This window comes from Trachurus japonicus, chromosome 4 (genome assembly GCF_045865225.1).
Source record: "Trachurus japonicus isolate A0001 chromosome 4, Traja_1.0".
Lineage (NCBI taxonomy): Eukaryota > Metazoa > Chordata > Actinopteri > Carangiformes > Carangidae > Trachurus > Trachurus japonicus.
This window is the reverse complement of record NC_140910.1, coordinates 13157898-13180055: the sequence shown is the minus strand read 5'-3', so window position 1 is coordinate 13180055 and position 22158 is coordinate 13157898. Positions and strand designations below refer to the sequence as shown.

At 43.7% G+C, this 22158-nt stretch overlaps 3 protein-coding genes across 3 annotated transcripts in view; 2 read left to right on the top strand and 1 right to left on the bottom strand.

Moving 5' to 3' along the window:
• The window catches only part of notch2 (notch receptor 2), a 47298-nt gene extending 41286 nt beyond the window's left edge, over positions 1 to 6012 (top strand). The window contains exons 29-35 of the mRNA XM_085774053.1: positions 89 to 293; positions 452 to 539; positions 657 to 807; positions 898 to 1217; positions 1331 to 1478; positions 1858 to 1955; positions 2609 to 6012. Of these exons, the coding sequence (XP_085630179.1) occupies positions 89 to 293; positions 452 to 539; positions 657 to 807; positions 898 to 1217; positions 1331 to 1478; positions 1858 to 1955; positions 2609 to 4051 (2453 nt within the window). The 3' untranslated portion in view covers positions 4052 to 6012. The remainder of the gene's footprint in view (positions 1 to 88; positions 294 to 451; positions 540 to 656; positions 808 to 897; positions 1218 to 1330; positions 1479 to 1857; positions 1956 to 2608) is intronic.
• A 1083-nt stretch (positions 6013 to 7095) lies between these two features.
• On the top strand, positions 7096 to 14913 carry slc35a3a (solute carrier family 35 member A3a). Its single transcript, XM_085774054.1, has 8 exons — positions 7096 to 7512; positions 7670 to 7879; positions 9153 to 9307; positions 9410 to 9532; positions 12231 to 12405; positions 13240 to 13358; positions 13532 to 13665; positions 13779 to 14913. The coding sequence occupies exons 2-8, from the start codon at positions 7690 to 7692 to the stop codon at positions 13867 to 13869; spliced, it is 987 nt and encodes a 328-aa protein (XP_085630180.1). The 5' UTR covers positions 7096 to 7512; positions 7670 to 7689; the 3' UTR covers positions 13870 to 14913.
• Positions 14914 to 18811: 3898 nt separating this feature from the next.
• fam78bb (family with sequence similarity 78 member Bb) lies at positions 18812 to 21961 on the bottom strand. The gene is made up of 2 exons (XM_085774055.1): positions 21389 to 21961; positions 18812 to 19536 (listed from the first exon to the last, which is right to left on the bottom strand). Exons 1-2 carry the CDS (start codon positions 21763 to 21765, stop codon positions 19014 to 19016), a joined length of 900 nt encoding a protein of 299 aa, XP_085630181.1. The 5' UTR covers positions 21766 to 21961; the 3' UTR covers positions 18812 to 19013.
• Positions 21962 to 22158: the final 197 nt, after the last annotated feature.

Below are 22158 nucleotides of genomic sequence, written 5' to 3'. Positions count from 1 at the left end.
ATACGTTTTACAGGTAAAATCCCAAATTAAATGAAGACAAAATATGCGTTGAATATGTGTCATTTAGATTTGGCTTTGTATCTTCCAGGTGATCCATCAGTGCCCCCTAAAATGGATTATCTCGTGTACCTGATTGGAGTGGCAGTGGTTATCATTCTTCTTATCCTGGTGCTGGGGATGCTGGCAGCCAAGAGGAAGCATAAACATGGTGTCCTGTGGCTTCCTGATGGTTTCCTGTCCACTAAAAATGACAAGAGGAGAGAGCCTGTCGGGCAAGATGACTTTGACCTGAAGTGAGTGAATACAGACGAGCAGTTTTGTGAAGTATTTAAATACTAGTATACGCTAACAACTACTGAGTGACAGTACCAGCCTACCTTCTTGTGTGTAGATAGTGATCAAATGTGGTGGTAGATTGACTGTTGCTTCCACTTAAATTGTTTTTAATCAGGAATTTCAAGACCCAAGATGGAGCCATGATTGATGTAGGTCAGAGTCAGAGATGGCTGGATGATGAGGTCCCATCCAAGAAACCAAAAGTAAGTGCATTGAGGAAAAAATATGGATTGGAGCAGTTCAGATCAAATTTGGTAACAAATGTTTGAAATGTGATGAAAGGTGTTGGTTTTGCTTCAAGTTCTGTTGCTTTTTTATAGACTGAAGATAAACCACTGCTGCCCCTCATGGATGGAGGCATTGACAGAAGAGAGTGGACCCTGCAGCACCGCAAGGCTGCTGACATCACACTTACCCCCCCACAGGCCGACCTGGACACCGACTGTCTTGATGTCAATGTGAAGGGACCTGGTAAGAAAATGTAACTTCTGTATCACTCTTGATCCAATTCATTTTCAACAATTTCTTTAATAAGGAATTTCTCCATGTCCACGCTTTCAGACGGCTTCACCCCACTGATGTTAGCCTCACTGCGTAATTGTGGAGGCCTGGACTGCAGCCTGCACGGAGATGAGGAGGAGGAGAGTGGAGGAGACGAACCGGGGCCGAGTGTCATTTCAGACCTGATTGCTCAAGGTGCTTCGCTGATGGCCCAGACTGACCGCACAGGAGAAACAGCGCTCCACCTGGCTGCACGCTACGCCAGAGCCGATGCCGCTAAGAGACTGCTGGATGCTGGAGCCGATCCCAACGCCCACGACAACATGGGCAGAACGCCTCTGCATGCTGCTGTGGCGGCTGATGCGCAGGGCGTCTTCCAAGTGAGATGATTTCTGATCTCGAACTGATAATGAACTATAAAATCTGCTCCAATAAGTAAGACCTTTTCTCATCATTCATCATCTCTTGTGTCTGTGTCCTTGTCTTCTGCCAGATTCTGATCCGTAACCGCGCAACAGAACTGGATGCACGGATGAACGATGGCACCACTCCCCTGATCCTGGCAGCCAGGCTAGCTGAGGAGGGCATGCTGGGAGAGCTAATCCACTGCCATGCCGACATCAACGCAGTCGACGACCATGGTCAGGAAGCCATATATGTTTGATTTACTCCTTTTGAACTGGACCCAGTGTTGTAGACTGGCTTGTCTATATGCAGCTTTAGGGGAAACACTGTTATGGCTGGTCTACATCATAGTCAGTATTTTATGCACCTGTTGAATTATGACAAAAACAAAGATTTTTTTCAACCTGCTGTATTAGTATGAATAACCAAGCATTTAATAGAAGATGAATCCATCAAAATCTGTCATGTACTGTATATGCATAGTGCTTACTTGAGTCCTTTAACATTTAGTTGGATAGCTCTTACAAATCTCAGAACAGATCAAATGGCAACTAAAATGCAATAACTTCTTGTTTAACATGAATGTGTTTCTTTTTTCACTGTCCTCCATTTTAGGCAAATCTGCCCTCCACTGGGCAGCTGCAGTTAATAATGTCGAGGCCACTCTTGTGCTTTTGAAGAACGGAGCTAATCGTGACATGCAAGACAATAAGGTTTGTCTTCGTTTTTTCATTTGTTCCATTGCAAACCTTGTTCTTTAATTTTCTGCTCTGATTATGAATTCTGTATATCCAATACCACAGTGTCATCTAGTACAAAGGTGTATGTCATGGTGTGTTATCTGTGGAAAAAAGTGACATTTAATCTGCTATTGTTTTGCAGTAGGACTTTCACTTTTACTCTTCAAAGACTTATTTGTGAAGTTGTAGAGTTGAAACTGATACCTCAAGCAGAATCCATCATCTGTGTCAGAACTTACTCTGTACTCACCTCATGCAGGTTTTAATGGTAACTAGCTAACTAAAAATAAACCTTTCAAACCACCCCTATACACTTAAATATAATCTCACTATCAGATGTCAATCTGTATGCCCAGATAAAGACACTGGGTTGAAAAAGGTTAAGAACACATGCATTTATGTTTGGCCACTTGTACGGGTGCTAAAATAGAAGATGAACATCACAACACAAAGATGAACATACACACTCCATAAGCAGTAAAACAACTTCTATTGCGTTAAGTAACTCCACAGATTAGACTGAAGGGACTGTACAGAGCAGTAACAACGATTAAATGCTTTCTCATATATTTATATTGAATTTGTACATTATGGGTTAAATTTATCATTATGTGTGTTCCCCTCAGGAGGAGACGCCACTCTTTCTGGCGGCCAGAGAAGGGAGCTTCGAGGCAGCTCAGGTTCTCCTTGACCACTACTCCAACCGTGACATCACTGACCACCTGGATCGGCTGCCACGAGACACCGCTCAAGAGCGCATGCACCACGACATCGTCCGCCTGCTGGACCAGTACAATTTGGTTCACAGCCCGCACAACGGGCCCAACCACATGGGCGGAGGAGGGAACTCTGTCATGTGCGGGGCCAACGGAGCGGGCTTCATCGGCATGCGGCCCGGACCACAGGGGAAGAAGAGCAGGAGGGGCGGAGGCGGGGCAAAGGTTGGAGGCGTCGGCGGGGGAGCTAAGGAGTTGAAAGACATGAAGGCAAAGAGAAGAAAGAAGCCCGCTGGAGGGGAGGGGCCCGGCGTGGCTGCCGGAGTGGGAGGAGGAGGAAGCGGAGGAGGCACCGGAGGAGGGAACGCAAATGGCGTCAAAGCAGCAGGGGGGCTTCCAGAGAGCTCTGTCACCATGTCACCCGTCGACTCCCTGGAATCACCGCACTCGTACACAGGCGACGTGTCCGGCACCGTGTCCACGACGGCAAACTCCCCTCCCCTGCTGAGCAGCCCCACCACCAGACAAATGCTGCCCCCCGTCAGCCACATGCTGGGCCAGCAGCAGAGCTGGGTGGGCATGACCAAGCACGGCTACAGCGGCCACATGTTCGGCCTCGTGCCACACCAGATGGGGGGGTCCCACCCCGGCATGGGCCAACACCACGGCCAGGGCCCGATGCTGACCCCCATGAACGTCACCATGACCAGAGAGCAGCTGCCGCCCATCGTCACGTTCCAGATGATGACCGCCGGAGGAGGCCAGGCGATGATGAAGCAGCCTCAGCCGGGGCAAGTGCAAGTCACGCAGTCCCAGGGCCAGAGCCAGAGCCAGGGGCCGGGCCACCCGCAGCAGGCCCCGGGCCGCCTCCACTGCGCCCCGGGCATGATGTACCAGATGTCGGAGCAGCTGAGCATGCCCCACGGGCTCTCCCACACCCTGCAGCACCCCCACCCCATCAGCGGAGGCCACGGAGGGATCGAAGGCCAGTCTCGTCCGCTGCCCTCCTACGCGCCCATGGATAAATACCCCACACCCCCGTCCCAGCACAGCTACGCCACCACCGGCTCAGAAGGCACCACCCCCGGCCACTCTGCCCACCCACCCAGTGAGCACCCCTATCTCACTCCTTCGCCAGAATCCCCAGACCCCTGGTCGTCCTCTTCGCCGCACTCCAACTCGGACTGGTCTGACGTCACCACCAGCCCCACCCCGCTGGGGAACCCCCACCACGCACTGCCGTCGTCACACCACACACACATTCCAGAGCAGGTGCAGCCGCAGCCACAGTCGCAACAGATGCAGCAGGCGTCCCAGCAGCCTCAGCTTGGAAACATGCAGGTGTTTGCGTAGGCATGCCAGGGGAAAGCATGAACAGACTGACTTTGGGGTTCTGTGTAGTTAAATAACAACACATATTAACCTGTTCAATGTTTTTTCTCACCTCTTTTTGTTAATTCTCTTTATATGGTCTTCATTATTATTATCAACCCCCTCCCCTTTTGATGTTTTCTTCACCCCTTTGCACTTAAGAAAACTGTGTGTATAGTTTCTGAAACATCATTGAGTATTATCAGGTAGATAGAAAAAGTTCTCAGTACCAAAAATCATTGAGTTCGCTTTTCCGTGTATCTCCTTCGATCCCAGCTGAACATCCTCTGCTCTATTTTGGCTGAGTCAGGACTTTGGCACCGATACACAAACTGTTCATGGAGGGATCATCGAGGAGCTGCCGACCAGATGGTGGTCAGCTGGTATTGCATCAGAAAAGACAGACTGACGGACACTGAGACGGGACTCCAGACATTCTGCGTGGCTATTGTCTGTTTTGGAGACAATGTAAAGACAAGTTATTTCTTCGTGCTATATGCTATCCTTATGTGTTGTTCAATGTGATGACCTTGCCAATACTAACTCCATTCAGTCTCCTTTTTTTTATATGGGTCACATTCAGTTAATGCTTTTATTCTCAAAGCAGAACTACCTAATTGTTGCCTTGTTGTTTTTTAATTCTGCATAGTTTTTTATTGTGCTAAAGGGGGGATTTTATAAATAATAGGCTGCAAACACCAAGGAAATTACAGAAAGAAAGCCTCGGCACACAAAGGCATTTTGTTACTGAAAACAGTGAAACTAACATATTTTGAAGTTACTGTTACAGAAATACAGGAGAGTTGATTTGAAAACCAAATCAGATTTTGTATGGACACATTCATATTCTGTGTATACCGGCACAGTTGGTGCCTATATACTTCCTGTGTTGTGTAGGGATTCAATCACAAGCTTGACAAACTTTATGCAAAAACTGTTTTGTCACACAGTTAATTTTTAGTGCCACCGGTTTAAGTTTGTTGTATGATGAAATGTACATAAACATATACCACATTCTGCTTGTTTCCAAGCTTATTTGGAAAAGACATGTTGGCTTTTTAAAATGTCTTTTTTGTTTGTTTTTTGTATGAAACTGTTCGCACTTCTTGAATGATTCTGAATGTTACAGAGGTGCATGTTTTTACCTTTAAACTGCCTCTTTTCTGAATAGTTTCTATTCCAAATTCATTTAACCAGTTTTGCCTTTTGCTTAACCACAATCAGTGTATCTCTGCACCTTTTGTAATTTGTCAAGATTCATAAACCAAGTCTGGAAGTATGCTAGTTTTAATACAAGGATTTTATTTTCCTTCTCCTTAAAGTTGATGTTGAGCATAGATTTGTGTGACCGCTCTGTAGACACAGACAATCATTCACTCTTTTACTTAAAAACAGAACATCAGTTGTCCCCAAAACAATATCTTTCTATATTCTTGCCAAAAATGTCCATCTAGTCCATATTTCTGTGGGTTGTTGCCCTCATTTGCTAAAATCATGCAATTTCTACACAGTGAGACACGCAGCACACACATCCTGTACCAAGAACCATTGCCCTTGTTGTAAATTACTACTGTATGTGAGTAAACAAACCAAATTCTCCATGTTTCATTGAGGTTCTCAGCGCCTGACTTTTCATGGCTTTAATCTTTGAATTTCATCTCCGTCACAAGCACACATGCTGTATAACGAGATGTCAGTCAACATTTAATTGTGCATGTTAGATCCCGTACATATGCAAGGCTATGTGTTTATGTTTTGTATATAAAATGTTTTTTTATTCCTCTGTTAACCAAATAGCCTATAATATACATGCCATATGAAGTAGTTGTTACCATGTTTATATATGATAGACTAAAACTGATAAAATAAGTTGTCTGTTTGAAAAGAAAACAACCAAATGATCAACCAAATGTGCTTTTTGAAATAAAGGCCAGATCTTGATAGATTTCTGCTTTCTTGACTGTTTTCTCATCATGTTTATTGACAGATGGTGTACATTATTTTCATTTATTGATTAGTGGTGTCACAATTGGAAGTAGTGCTCAGTGTTTATATATGGCTTTTAATTTTATTCTATCTTGAAAGTTTAAGATAAGGACAGGAACTTAACTCTTGTACCAGTGTGTCTCTAACATTTCATGGATAATCATGGAATTTATAATCATCAATGACATATTCCTATAAATACAGTCAAAATAAATAGTTTTCATCCTATAAACTTTAGATTAGATTAGATTAGATTAGATTAGACAACTTTATTGATCCCCAAGGGGAAACTGCTTTGCCACCCAATAAAAACACATACATCCACTTAACAAACAATACAAACATTTCCATACCATTGCACAAAACTTATCAACATGATTGGATACTTCATACGACAGAGTAGGCTGCTCAAAGCAAGTGATTTAAATTAATATTAATATAGGCAAGGATAAATAAATAAGTATACACCTCCAGAAGATAAAAACAACAACAGACAACCGCTATTTGTGGTTAAAATATCTGACTGCTGCAGGAACAAAGGATCATTCCCACAAGTCAATAGTTTAATCTTGCACATTCAGCCCCATCAACACTGCCACCCCTCTACAGTGCTATATTAAGACATTGGTGATAGCTGAGAAACATCACCATGGCAATGTTCATGAAAACCACAGTGTTACAGGGGGAAAAGAAAACATTTTTGCAACAGTAAACATTGTTGAATCTTACCTAATTACCTATTTTGCTCTGCATGGGAACATTATACATTGTTGGTGTTATGAAAACGCCATTACATTAGTAGGCTACCATTACGATCACTGTGGCTTTTATTTATTTGCAAGTCCAAAAATATTTGAAGCAGCTCTGCTCTGAGTCATGTGAAGTCTCATCCTAATCAAATAAATCACAAGCCCAATAGAGCTCTTTGTTAATATCTGAGAAAACCCTTCACAGTGTGTTGGACAGCGGAGTGCTCAGTGCCTGTAAGCGCTGCAGTTTGTTTCCGGACCAGCAGGGGGCCCTGAACCTCACAGGAAGCCGCGACGAGGAGAGAAGAGAAAGAAATCTGTACACGGAAGTTGTTCCGGGACTGTACATGTATGAGCCTTTCTCTGTCTGGAGTCTCTCCCTCTCTTTCTGTCTCTGTGTAGGTCACTTTCTCTGTCTCCGGCGGCTGGTCGGACCGTGATGGCGGCGAGAGCTGCGGCCGTGCGCGCGGAGAGCCTGAGCCGATAATGTGCAGGTATCAGCGGCACGGTGGATCAACACAAGGGCCAATGGACGCCAGGAGCTGAAGTGCAGCTGTTTTGACAGCTGGGTTGAGGCTCCAGTACCTGGTCTGTGAGGGGAGGTCTGCTGTGAACCCTGCAGAGCCTGGGGGCTTTTAGTTTGAGCGGAGACATCCATCTACGTGTGGCCGGTGGCTGTCAGGGCGCCGCTGAAGCAAAGGGAGAAAGGTGAGAGCTGCCTGCGACCCCTCCTTGAGTAAACACCTCCTCTTGAGATCTTCCAGTCCCCAGTGCCTCTGTGTTTACCTGCCAGCATTAACTATATCTCTCTAACCACTTCCTCTGTGTCCTCATGGTCCACCCCCCCACCACTTTCTGCCGCCAGCGACCCACGGACTTGTGGCCATGGCTTCGTCCCGGCTGAAGTACCTCTCTCTGGGGGTGCTGGTCTTCCAGACCACCTCCCTGGTGCTCACCATGCGCTACTCCCGCACCCTGCAGGCCGAGGGCCCGCGGTACCTGGCCTCCTCGGCCGTGGTGGTGGCCGAGGTCATGAAGATCCTCACCTGTGTGCTGCTCGTCTTCAAGGAGCACAGTGAGTCACAGCCCATGTCACCTCAGTCATATGGCTGCAAACAAACCAGTTGTCATTCTTGTACACTATGTTATCTTGGTCAAGTGGTTTTTAAATCAAATAATCAAGTTGATGTTGGTTTTTCCCCTCTTCTGTTGTCTTACCTTCAGTCCAGTACTCTGATATATACAGTAACCTACATAATCATTGATGTACTGTACAGGTGCATCTCAATAAATTAGAATATCACAGAAGAGTTCATTTATTTTAGCATCAATTCAAATAGTGAAACATTATATGTATTTATTTCACACAGACTGGAGTATTTAATGTCTTCATTTAGTTTAATTGTAGTGATTACAGCTTATCTCAAAAAGTTAGAATATAGTGAAAAAGTTCACTGGCATTACACTGTAATCAGCTAATTAACTCAAAACACCTGCAAAGGTTTCCTGAGCCTTTAGTCTGGTTCAGTAGCTGCACTATCATGAGGACTGCTGACCTCCATGATACTCTAATTTATTGAAAAGTGCCTGTACAACAGAGAAATTCAGCAAAGCCCTCTGCTCCCTCTTTAGATCACTGAAATTATTAAACAATCAAACATGTTTTACTTGTACAAAACATTACATGAACATTTTGAGTTAACAATAATGTATTTATAACAAGTTTGAAGGTGATTAAAAACTAAGGATCAGTCTCATTTGGAGTTATTAATAGTCGTGTTGATACATTCTTGTCACTGAACTAAAACATTTTCTGTTGTTGATGTTGTATAGATAGAAAAAGCTCTGCAAGAAGTGTCAATGAATAAAATAAAGGATAAAATTAGATAGGATTCAGATTGTGGACGCTCTATAAGTGGTATCATACTACCAAAAAAGTACAGAGGGTCAGTGAGTATCCTGTTGCTTGAGAAGCTCTACACATTTTGCTATTGAGAAATATGGATCAGGTTTGGTGGGTTTCGCCTGTTGTACTGAAACAAAAAGGTAACTGGGATGATGAATTTCTAGAGGTCTATAAACTGTGTCTGTCCTAGTGCTGAATGGAAAAAGCAGGTTTACTGAGGTACAGTAGGTCTCAGATGGTAAACCTGCTTCGAGGTGACGAGGCCCTGTGCTCTGCTTTAGTATGAACATTCAGACATGTACAGATCAAATACAACAGACCTCAGTACTCTGTTAAAAAGACTGCACAGCTGAGTTTGAATCCCGTTATATCCTGCCAGACTGAATGGTTAAAAGGTTAAAATTGGATGTATGGAGCTCGCTAAGTTGTTTTCATTCCTCAGGTTACAGTGTGCGAGCTCTGAATAGCATCCTGCGTCAGGAAATTGCCCACAAACCCATGGAAACACTGAAGCTGGCGATCCCGTCTGGGATCTACACACTGCAGAACAACCTGCTGTACGTCGCTCTGTCCAACCTGGACGCAGCCACCTACCAGGTACCGTGTGCTAGAAAATGAGCCATGTGTTTGTTTGTTTTTTCTGTGTGTTTTAACTTAACGCGTTTCTCATTCATGCATTCTTTACTTTGCCTCCATCAGGTGACGTACCAGCTGAAGATCCTGACCACGGCTCTGTTCTCAGTGTCCATGCTGGGCCGTCGACTGGGCGTCTACCAGTGGCTGTCTCTGCTCATTCTCATGGCTGGAGTGGCTCTTGTGCAGGTCAGCTGAAAACAGTTTGTAGGAATAACAATCTTCTTCTTTGAGCTTCCACTAGATGGAAAATAGTAAATGCATATGGTCATTTGAAAGGTTTTATGAATAGCTGCTTTGAATTGGAGCCTTTCACTCCAGGTAGAATGAGAGTAGTAGTAAAAGTCTATGTACAGTGAATGGCTAGACTTTGCCTCAAGGACAGGTTGCAGTGTAGAATAATGACAGAGCTCAAGGATGACAGAGGCAGGCTGACACAGCTGCTGGGTCTGGATGATCTCCCATGCAGTTTCCTAAAACGTATCCAAACTTTGAAAAGTCAAATCGAGAAAAAAAAAAATGAAATGAATGTTATTTGTAATTTATTTTTTCCTTCATCATTCCTTCATCTCTGGAAAAACTTCAGTGGAACTGCTGTTCTTCAGACCTGTTTTATAACCTTTTGTATTCCAATGGTGAGTCACTTCAGTGTGTCTTTTTCATATGCTGTCTCTTGAGTGGTGTTTCTTTTTTGGTGCAGTCTGGTATGACAAGGTAACACCGACCTGTTTCAGGGATGTGAGCTGTTCATTGACTCCAGGAGTCACGTGTTAGCAAATTGTGGCTTTGGCAGAAAGCTCAACAATAACTGAATGGTTTATGGTTTTTACAGTTTTTCCAAGTTTCAAACATGTTTCCAAGAAACATTTGTGGGGAATCATCATTTGAATTACTCACATCCAGGAACAAACCACTGTAGGTTTTATGCGTCACCTGATTTCAGGACCTTTAGACTTTGATGCTCTCAGCCTGACAGTCTCTTTTGCACCCTGCTTTTTATTTTAGTACATAGTGAGTCATAATAATAAAGTGAGATTGCAGAGATCTAAGTGTGCGGAGATCTCTTTCTTCAGTTTGGACACTTTTGATGCCTCCAGCACCTAGCAAAGAACCAGCCGGGTGAAGCAGCAGCCCCTTTTTGCAGGACATAGTGAGTCAAAAGCGACACCTGGCTGTGAGTCAAGAATCGTCCCGAAAGACGTTGATGATTTGTCTTGTTTGTGGTTTTAAATGTAAGAAGAAAAGGAAAAATCTGTTGGTAGATAAAGAAAAGAAACCCCTAATCTCGGTGGGATTTAAATGAAGGTTAAATGAATAAAAAAAAAAAAAGGTCCAAACAGAAACACTGTATAAATATTGACCGTCACTTGCTGATGAATGATGATGCGTCACAAAAGGGAAGGCGGTTGCGAAATCTCCTCCTTGGCAAAACAAAGGCAGCTGCATTCAGTTGATATTACACCGGATGTGATGATGATGTTGACTGAGCACTCATGAATCTACAGGCTCAGCCAGGTAGAAAATTCACATTCACTCCCAAGCTGCTGTGTGGAGTGTGGGAATGTGGCACGTTGTGACGTGCAGGCTCAACAACAACAACAGATAACACAGCTATAGCAGGTGTGGTGATTGCAAACTGTGTCAACTACAAACACACAGCTACAAAATTAGCAAGAATCAACCAAAAGATAATTGGCCTGTGTTTCACAAGTGCTGCATCTAATTTTCACTTTTTCTTTTTCAAGGTTTGTGGTGTTAGTTATCGCTTGTCAGGTGATGTTATGATAAAAAAAATCTCCCCCTCACCCTCATATGGTGGGATGGTGTTGTCACCAAGTCTGGCTCTTTTAGCGGAGGCCTGGTACTTTGAGGGTTATGCACAAGATCTTAGCTTGTGCTGCACTCTTCTGGACAGAGACCTGAGATGTACCACTACCTGGACTGTGCTGGGTCCAGTCTCTCAGTTCAGGGGTCACAGGCTCTAGTTCTGATTTTACCTCTGGGTCCAATTTGGAGTTCACTTTCTACATCTTTTCCAGTCGTTTCTTCAGCTTCTGATACTTGTTAATCTTCTCACGTTCCTTCTTTCTGGTGTTACTGTGAGTTGGGCTCACCACATCTATCCCAACTGCCCCTTGTCAACCATGATGTGTGCTCGGCCAGTCTAGAGCTTGTAGTATCCCACAGTTCCTTACTTCTGTTTTCCTCAACCACTTCCCGCATCTTGTTCTATTATTATATATATATATATTTAATCCAAATGAAGAAGTGCAATAGCTACAATACATTTCTTACTCTGCACAACCAGGGATCAGCATTTTTCTTTTTTGGCATTAGTACCCACTTTCTTGCTTAGTGCAGCACATAACACAAGAACTAACACTCTGCAGCATTTTTATAGCTCGGCAAACTTGTGACAACGCCTTTGTACGAATCTCAGGTTCACAGCTTCATAGATTAATGGAGAGATTTGAATGTTATTGTAAAGGTTACGCTTCATTGGCAGGTTGGAAACGTATGATACATGGCGTTGCATTAGCGCTTATCACTTCTGGTCTTTGTATAGTCACGTTTCCATCCACATTGACATCCAGCAGAAGCTTAGCTTAGCATAGACTGGAAATGAGGAAATCAGCACCTCTCAGTAATTAACACTTGTTTGTTTAGTCTGCACCTTTACAACACTCGGGAGTGTTACAAACTAGTTGTTTTGCAGGAGGTTGTGTGCTGAACTGTTTCTTGGCATCAGATTCAAACACACATACACACACTGTTTTTTTCTTTCTTTATTCCCACGCTGTGTAACATTTTCAAGCTGTTCAAGGTTAAGACTGAACTTTCCAGCTCAAGGTTTATTATAAACCAAGTGATTCTCTTGTGCCTGCAGTGGCCCTCTGAGTCTGCTGCCAGTCCGGAGAAGGAGGCCCTGTCTGCAGGATCCCAGTTTGTGGGTGTGACAGCGGTACTGGTGGCGTGTTGCTCCAGCGGCTTCGCTGGTGTCTACTTCGAGAAGATCCTGAAGGAGAGCAAGCAGAGCGTCTGGGTCCGAAACATCCAGCTGGGTCTGTATTCAGCTGTCAAATCTGTGTTGACTGTTTGTTCTCATACGGCGTATCATTGACTTGTATGTGTCAAATAATGAAGTACACTGAAAAGTAATGTTAAAATGTTTAGGATAGAAGTATAAAATTCTCCACAACATTTCCCCCAACTTTTAATCAACGCACACCCGTCAACAGATGAATATCGTTGTGAGATATCGTTGTTGGAAACAGATTGAAGAAAAAAAAAATCCCAACTCTGTGTGTCTGAAGTCAGCTCTTGTGTTCAGTTTCCTTTCTTCCCTGTGCACAGAGCCAGCTGGGCTTTTTACCTCCAATACATTTCTGTAAAGATGAATGTTCCTGTCTGTTTATTTTTACCCTGGAACGTGTGAGGCGTGTGTTAAGTCTCCTGTGATTCCTGGTGTGAGCTTGGAGCTTTTTCACCTGCATTAAATATTGGAGCCAAGACGAGAGCAGTGAAGAAAATGCAACTTTTTTGTTAGTATTTGTAAAAAAAATAAAAATAAAAAGAAGTGATACAACAAAATGGAAAATAAAGGAAATGAATGATTATATTATCAAGAATCTCCATTGATAAGCCAAATAATTATTTCAGCCTTAAATCTCACAGTCATTTGATATACAAAATACCAAACATTTCTTTATTTTATGGGGTATTAGTGGGAAACAATCAATCTGAAGCTTTATTCACAATTAAAATAAGTAGTAGAAGCCTCGTAACAGAAGAAAGAAGGAGCAGATGCTGTGTGAAGATAAGAACGGAACAGAAATCACTGACTGTTTCATATTTCGCTCACTCATTTTCTTATAGTACTGTATGTGTGTCTGTAGGGATGTTTGGTCTTGTGTTTGGTCTTTTCGGCATGCTGGTCTATGACGGGGAGAGGGTGAAAGAGTCGGGAATGTTCCAGGGTTACAACACAATCACCTGGACTGTCGTAGCACTGCAGGTAAAGTCTTAACTCCACTGATGGTGTTTCAATATGTTTCCCACCAAAACGATCGAATGTATTATCAAGCCTCTGGGGTAACAGACTATGTAATTTGGTGGATCAGACTCCCTGTTGGCCCGCTCAGGTCATGCCTTTGTCCATCTGTGTCTGTGTGTTTGTTGTTTCTCCAGGCGCTGGGTGGTCTGGTCATAGCAGCGGTCATCAAATATGCAGACAACATCCTCAAGGGCTTTGCTACATCGCTCTCCATCATCCTGTCAACTCTTATATCGTACTTCTGGCTGCAGGACTTCGACCCCACTGGGTAGGAGAAATAGTCTATGTGTTGCCTCTTGTGCATTTTTTTTAATCTGCGTTTTTCCTCTTTCATGATCACAGTAGTCTCAGGCTGATAGACTTATCTCCTCTCGTCCACAGTGTGTTCTTCCTGGGGGCTATTTTGGTCATCGTGGCCACTTTCCTGTACGGCTACGAAGGCAAGCCGCCCCCCAACCCCAGCAGAGCGTAGGGTGACACTCAAGGCTGACACTACAGCAACAGCAGCAGGAGGTCCTGTTGTCAGCGTCAAGACGAGGAAGGGAAAAGAGGACAGGGACAAAAAGAGGGGAAAGGTCGTTTAAAAAAAGAAAAAAAAAAGAGGAGCAGCGGATTAGTAACCGAAGAGGTGAGCAGGTTGGGAACAGAGGGCAGGAAAAGGGAGATTACAAAAAAAAATAGCAAGCACAACGCTGTGATAGGTCTCGAACACCAAAAGTGCCTCAGCTGGGACGAGTAACCAGTGAGAAGAGAAAACTGTGGCGAAAACCGGATTGTATGCATTTTCTTTTTTCCTATAATTTCCGCTGTAGAGATAATCTGAAGCTGAAGAGATCTTCTCAACAGGACCGACTGATTGTGTTCACCTGTTTGACTGCCAGTCACTGTTACTGCCATGTCAGTCTCAACCTACACAATAACGAATTACAGAGGCAGACACGGAGGAGTTTGAGAATATTCTCCAATAGCATTTTTTCAGACATAGTGTGAGTTTAGCCCAAACTGTCACCTCTAGAGCGGCAGTATTTAAGGCTCTGGCAGTCTTCAGTTGTCCCACTTTGGGCCTCTGAAAGTATATTCAGGGCTTGTTTTGTCCTGAAATGATCCTTCACAGCCGCTGGTTACTCTAAAGTTGTGTTCAATACTGCAACAAGCTCCGACAGTTACGTAGTTTAGGTTACAAATGGTCAACGTTAGCGCGGGGGCCGTGGTTGGGTTTAGGACTCTGTTACAGAAAAGAGGGATCTGTACACAGTTTAACAGGCCCGTTGACCTGGGAGGCAGAACATCCAGTTTTACAAGAGCTTTCAGACTTTAGTAGTTAAAGTCACCAGAACTAGTGTTGTTATCAAAATTATGGCTCTCTTACTGCGTTTTGTTCAGCTATTTTTGGAAATGGATTTTGTTGCCAGGCAACATATAGTCACTGGGACATCTTTGATAACATATACAGATCACTGTATGACTCTAGTCTGTCTGTAATCTGGGTGTATGACTAAAAGGCTGCAGGAATAAATTAATCTGAGAGCTGCTGTAACATGGGATTATTTATAGATTTTGATTTTTGAAATGAAAAAGGACAAGTTTGACTTTATGGTAATTTTGTACCATTTGAGATTATGTTAACCTCTGGTGTTCACAGTAGCACCATTTAAATCGTAACCTATCAATCTAAATGAATTTTCTGTTAATTTATTAATTCATTAATTAGGCTGAAGTTTACACAACTTCTTAAAGCTTCTGATTATCGACATCCAGCTCCTTATGTCCTGTGCTTGTGTAACGCCATATTCTGTTGATTCAATGTTAAAGTGATCAAAATATTAGTAAATGTGGCCCAGCTAAGTCTGAATTTACTGAGATATTGATACTGATTTTGTCAGACACCTGTGAGGTAAAAGTTACCGTGGACTGTACACGCTGGCTGGTAATTTTCCTCTGGAACAGTTTTTTTTTCTTTTTCTTTTTGGTATAAAGCGGGTATAATTAATAACGTTATTGTTTTAATTACCAATATGTGAATCTTTTATAAAAGAGAAAAGTTTTCCTTTAACTCCTCTGAATGTGTTATCATGTTCTTGTGTGTCTCCTCCCTGGTGATTTCTATCATGCAACCCACACATTTACATTTTCTACTCAGACCAGAACACACTACAGTAAAAACTTCCAAATCACCTTCGTAGCCTGTCATTTGCTTTGCAAGTCACCGTAGAACTGAAAACCACATGATGTGAATAAATTCACACTTCAATATATTTGGCATTTGTTTTAATGAGTTTAAAAACACTGCATGCAAAAGCCAGACAGTCTGAGAGAAAGGACTGTAACACAGCAGAGTTTCGTGTTCTTCGTATTATAACACTGTAAACCACCATTACCCAGTCGTCTTGAAACAATCACTGCATTGAACTCCAGTCAATCAACAGAACAAGTAGTAATTAATGAGTGGAGCTCTTCATGAAGGGCCGTGTACTGCTCTACCCGAGTCTTCAGGCACATCTGTGACTGTAAAAGACACTTGAGGCCCCCGATGCACACAAGCAGTAACTGTGTGACCCCCCCTGGTCAAGTATAAATGTATTTTCTTCAACACTTTACATTAATCGGGGCAACTTGTGAAAACATTGCATTTTGTTTCACCCTAAAAAAGCCTCAACTCTGAATTAATTCCAACCAATAAAGATCCCTTTCTTATTTCTCTAGTTGAAAAGTGCTGCTCCAGATGTTTCCCCTTGATTGTCAATTTGGGCTCTCCATTTGCCATTTGTCACACAAACTGCTCCTTTATTATGGCTACAATAATCATGTTGTTGGCTCCTTATACACAGGCAGGACAGTCCTCCCGGTGATCGTGGCTCTAGTGTCGCTCTAGATGAGGTGTGTATGTGTGTATACGTGTGAAGGCTTGTTCGGTTTGCACCAAGAGTAAATGAGCAGCACGGGTAAAATTAATGTGGTTACGTCCTCCGTCTCTCTTCATCTCTGTCTCACCTGGACCAGCTCAGCAGTTCAGCATGACCTGTTTTACTGGCCCACTGTGCGCTGAGTGTGTACAAACAGAAAAAACAGCACAAATACCTGCCTGCAAAAAACAGTTAAGCAACATTTTACTCTCAGATTCACCTTGAGTGTGAGATGTTTTTTTTTCCTGTAAGCTGCACTCTGGTTTTCATTTTAAGTCAAGAATCATCTTAAAAACACATTTTTATAAAAGATAATAATGGCACAAGAGACTGAATTGTGTAAACCAAATACTACACCAAGCTTGAAAGGGTAAAAAAACAAACAATAAAAACACAAACTCTCACTTATAGCTGTACGAAGCAATGTATGTAGATAGTTTTGGTTTTTATTTTGGCAGTTTGTGAGATATGTTTGTGAGATTTCCGTCTCCACTCCAATACTTTGAAGATGAATAGAAAGCCACTTGTGGTGCTCAAAGCATACTGTATCTTTCCAGAAATAGTAAATCAATGTAAATACTGTCTAGAGAAGAAACAGTCCTTGTTTAAACTGTTGATAACAAAGTTAAGTTATGTTGTCTATTTGTTACTTGGCTAGTGTCACGATTCTAGAGATGGAAATGTCTGTCAGATGGATGGGTGGGTTCACCGCCACCATGCCGACTGAAAGATGTCAACATCTATTGCATTGGACTGCAATGAAGTTTTTGTGAAAACATGCGCAGTCCCCAAGTGGTGAATCCTGAGGTATCCTTTGGTGCCACTGAGATGTTTTCGTCTGAAACATCCTGTGCTGGATGGATGGTCATGATATGTGGTGTCATAAGTCACGTCATCTTCTGGATGAGCTGTCATTATTCATGTAGCACCATCATCATGTCAAAAACTTAAAATTTACCATTGGTTTACAACCAAATGTATACAAAAAGAATGACATTCATCAGCCTTGGCTATATTGTGTTGTGTTGTGTATTGTATTTAGTGATAATTAGCATATGTTAGCATGCTGACACTCAAACCGATGATGGTGAGCTTTATATCGGCTATACATCAGCATGTAAACATACTAACATTAGCATTTGCCCCAAAGCAACACTGTGCCCAGGTGCAGCTGCTTGTATGGCTGCTGGTTCTTACTAACTGTACATACAGTTGCAGTTTTTCAAACCTGTGATAACTCCAGAAGTTTCTTTGACCACCACTGTATTGTTTTGGAGGCAGAATCTCACAAACGGATATTTCAAAACTTCATCCGAAAAACCCACATGACTAGATAAAGGCTAGAGGTAAATGAAATGTAATTTGAGTGAATCAATCTTTCAAGTACAGATACAATTCCCTTTCACTACAATCTCTGTCATCTCTACCATCTCTCTACATCATATACTGACTGAGTGAAGACATATTAGAGCTCTGTTTGTCCTCTGTGGGGAGACACATTTTATGACTCGTGAAATGAAGTAACCTTGCCTCTTCACCTCACACATCTGATGAGGTGGGACATGGAAAAGACGAGATCATGTTTCTAATGTAGGAGGCTGTCATCAACTCAGGCATCACTGGGTTTCAAAAGGCAGAGAGGGAGAAGCTCTGCAGCTTGGATGAACTGGCCATTTGTAATTGGGAAAGGAAAAAAATCCTGCTGCAGGGCTTCTTTTATGACTGTGTGTATGTGTGTGTGTGCGCGTATGACTGAATCCAAACTGTGATTTTTCTACATTTCCTTTGATATGTAAAAAGCAAAGTCGCTCTAAGGATGCTGTATGTTGACAATCTTCCTGTTTTTATATCATCTTTAAAAATGATCCTACAATCTAATAATCACCCCCCCCAAATGTGTATATGTGTGTGTGTGAGTGTGTGTGTGTGTGAGTTTGAGAGAGATAGAGTCTGGTGTGACAAAGCAGCAAGCCTGGACCTGACCCTGGGGCTCCATTATAGAAAACACACCACACTACAAACAAATACACACATGCCTGCATACCCACACTCACATCATCTCTGAAAGCACATCATCCGGTAACATTTCTGTTGATAATATAGTTGTGTGATGAATAAACCCCGCAGCAGCCTTGTCCTCCGTGGACCTGTGTGTGACACATCAACACTTACACCATTCCTTGGTTACGCTCTTACAGAACACATCGGTGCGCAGTACAGAGCAGGCCAGGATCATGTCATCATTAAGGCCAAAGAACCTTTTTTTTTTTTTTTTTCGAACAGAGTCTGTGTTTTTAGGCTTGATCATTTCTTTTCTAGGCCTGAGTAGCTACAGTACAGGTTTTTGCGTTACATCCCAGCACTGGTGGCGGATTTTCATAAGTTATACAATGCTTCGCTCAGTTGTCGTGCTGGGCAGGAGTTACAGTAAAAGCCTGAACAACCCAACGGCTTAACAGCACCAGTAGTAGAGACCGGCATACTTTCTGGATCGTCAAAGGCAGCAGTGGGGAATTAAGGCAGTTGTCCCCTCAAGATTATACACGCAAAAGACTGCAACTCTTATTTGTGCCATCGACAGTTCACATGAGTCTCAGCCTGCTGATAGATCTTAATTTGTCTGTGTTTGTCTGATTATCTCAGCCGTTTCACTTAAGAAGAGGCCCACTATGATATGATAAAAACAAACGGCCGTTCAGATTCTCTCAGTGCTCTATTTGGGCGGTATGACAACGAGCGGAGGCCCCCTCCTCGGTCTCCACATCAGTACCTGGGCGTCGTTGGCGTTGGGCCTCCCCATGGCGTTCAGAGGGATGGGCTCCATGCGGGTCAGCACCCGGGGTTGGTCCTGGTGCAGCCGGCCCACCAGCCTGGCCCTGGAGCCCAGAGGCAGGGACGGATCCACGGCGATGTCGACCCTCATCCTCCACTTGATGGTGTGGAGCAGGATCTTTTCCCTGGACGTGGTGTTGAGCGCTACCAGCCAGGTGGTGAAACTCTGGTCCCTTTTGATGTTAGTCAGTAAGGGCGTGTTGGATTCACTGACCGGCACGGCCCAAGTGACACTTGGGTAGAAATTGTCATTCATGCTGACGACGAAGCGGGATGGCTTGGAGGTGGGGCCCACGATGGTGACGGTCTCTGTCGTGTTTCCGTACCAGGGGTAGCTCACGCCGTCTGAGTCGCTGATGGCCCTCACTAGGCCCTCTCGCAGCTGAGGCAGTTCCCAGCTCGACCTGGAGGGAGACGGAGGGTGAGTGAAAACATAATGCCCGTGTGCCATTCACTTCAAGAATATGTTTGATTATATTCTGTCAATAAATCCCATGAAAAGACCCAAAACAATGAACTGATCCTCATCTTACCAACAAATATATGTGAGTATTCAGTGCCTCATTTAGCTCATCCCTCTGTGCCAATGATGCCAAAAATCATTACGAACAAATTAATGGACCTCACTGCTGCCCTGGGTGACAAGTTCATTTTATTACAATGAACATGGGCACTGTAGTTTATTTTGAGTCAGCCTCACACAGTCCTGCTGCCATAAGGAAACAGCTGGAAATAGACACCAACTAATACACCACAGTGCCCAGCTGTTGCAGGAAAATATTTACTTGTTATTGACCCATGTGGACTGGGGGTTGAATGCCATATAGGTTTGAGAAGATCAGAGGGTAAAAGGACAAATTAACACTTTTTTTTTTAACAGTTTGTGTATAATAGCAAAAACTATAACACCACCTGCCTTACCCTTTAAAAGAGAGAGAAATTGCTTTTAACTGTGATTTAAGATTAAACTGTAATGTCATAGTATACTGGGACACCTGGGAGTACACATGTACTGCAGCAAAGTGAGAGTAGGCTATATGTCAGCAGAAGGCTGCTCTTTGAAGGCCCAATCATTTATGCATTACTCATACAAAGTGCAGAATGTGTTCCTGCATAACTGTGGATATGTAGAATGGAAAAAAAGCACATCACACCTGAAAACAGAAACTTGTGATCTTAAAAAAATCACATATTGAAGTTGGATGAATCAAAGGCTTAGTTTATCCACTATTTTGTAAAAAAAAAAAAATTAACCATTTATTAAGGCGAATGACAAATATTCAGGCGTGTAGATTTGCTGTGCTTCCTTTTCCATCTCATAATAAATAAAGCAGTTTTGGCTGCTGTCGAGAAATCATCAAGGGGTTTTTCACTATTCACTAGACAACTGTATTTACTTTATTGAAAAAATAACTGCTCAACATCATTTAATTAAGCATCTCGCAGCGAGCATCTCAAGAATCACTGACTGACAGTGAATCTAATGGTTGATGGAGACTCATCTTCTTTATATTTAGCAAACAGGCCATATTATTGTGTCTGAAGTAGAGAAAAGTTGTATGGTTCTGTTTTCAGATTAAATGAGACAATGTCATACAGTAATTCTTATCCAGACAGGAGTTTGAGATGAGACTACAGCAGCTGCCTGTAAATGGTATGTAGTGTTTCAGTGTGTCAATGGATTACCATAATCTCTTTGTTATAGGCTACCCAACAGTTTTTGTCATCTGGTCGTGGCCCCCTTCCATCTATTTGTCTTGTTTTCATGACCAATCTGATGACAGCCCACCCTAAGCCCCACTTTATCATCCCTACACCCAGCCACCCACTCCCTAAACCCAGCAGGATTAAACACCCCCACATATAGCCTACTGTATGCCTTCCAGATAATGTGTGTATGTGTGTTGTGGAGGTGTGGGGAAGGACATGTCTCTGTGGGCACAATTTGAGTGTGAGAGCAGCAAACTGTTGTTTAGCTCCTCTAATAGCAGCTTTTCTATTTAGGTGGCAAAGTCACAGGAACAGAATCTGTCGGTGGGGGTTTGAATGAAGGAGGCTGGTGAGCACAGTTAACCTACTGCGTGCACAAATGCTCCTCTTTGCAGCTCAGCGTGGTGCATAGGGAATGTACAAGCATTGCATTGCATTGCATTGCATTGCAATCAAACCCTCATACTACAATATCGACCCATGCATGTGGATGCACACGTCACAGAGGTGTGATGAGGACGCCAGGTACCAGAGGTGTGAACTCACATGCCGACGTCTCCGTAGGTGTTGTAAAATTCCATCTGGGTGCACGCCTGGATCCAGCCCACCACCCACGTCTCGTTGCGCGGAATGGGGGGCATCACTATCCGCGCCGAGGCTTTGAAATAGGGCGTCTTGTAGCGGAGCACTATGGGCGAGTTCTCCTCAATAACAGTCGGGCAGTGGTCTATGGTGGCGGACAGGTCGTACACCACGATGTTCTCTCGTTTGATGCGCGACTTGTTACAGGCTATGCTCTGGATGCAGCCCATGTCTGTGCAGGTGAAGGTGATGGTCAGGAGCAGCCAAGTAAGCCCGACAGGCCTGGGGAACAGCAAGGCTGAGTGGGACTCGACCAGGATCAACACTATGAGGCCGTGCATCAGATGAGACTGTGTAAGGCAAAGGTGGGTGCTACCACTCTGTAGGCCCGAATCAGAATCACAATAAGGCTTCAATGGGATGACAGGAGCAGGAGGAGGGAGGGTGGGGGGCAGCTGGGTCCAGTGAGACCAGGATCCAGTTTCAATCCCAATGTGTCATCAGGCTGATGTGTGGGCACCAGGGGCCCTGTTCTGCTCTGTGGCTGACCCGGTGCTCTGACCCCTCTGGAGGCTGCAGAGAAATGCCCTGGAGGGATTAATGAAGTAATTTTTTGTGTCCTCTCTGTTTCTGTGTCCCCTCTTCTAAACAGTCCGACCCGTGCGTGCCCCTTCCCCTGTAACCTTTGATCCTCCTCTTCCTACCCCGAGCTGTCATGTCACAAGAGGCTTCGG

Coding starts and splice junctions, on each gene's coding strand:
- slc35a3a (XM_085774054.1), top strand. CDS start 7,690: ATGGCTTCGTCCCGGCTGAAGTACCTCTCTCTGGGGGTGCTGGTCTTC. Junction 9,308..9,409: donor TGGACGCAGCCACCTACCAG/GTACCGTGTGCT, acceptor TGCCTCCATCAG/GTGACGTACCAGCTGAAGAT. Junction 9,533..12,230: donor CTGGAGTGGCTCTTGTGCAG/GTCAGCTGAAAA, acceptor TTGTGCCTGCAG/TGGCCCTCTGAGTCTGCTGC.
- fam78bb (XM_085774055.1), bottom strand. CDS start 21,765: ATGCACGGCCTCATAGTGTTGATCCTGGTCGAGTCCCACTCAGCCTTG. Junction 19,537..21,388: donor ACCTACGGAGACGTCGGCAT/GTGAGTTCACAC, acceptor GTCTCCCTCCAG/GTCGAGCTGGGAACTGCCTC.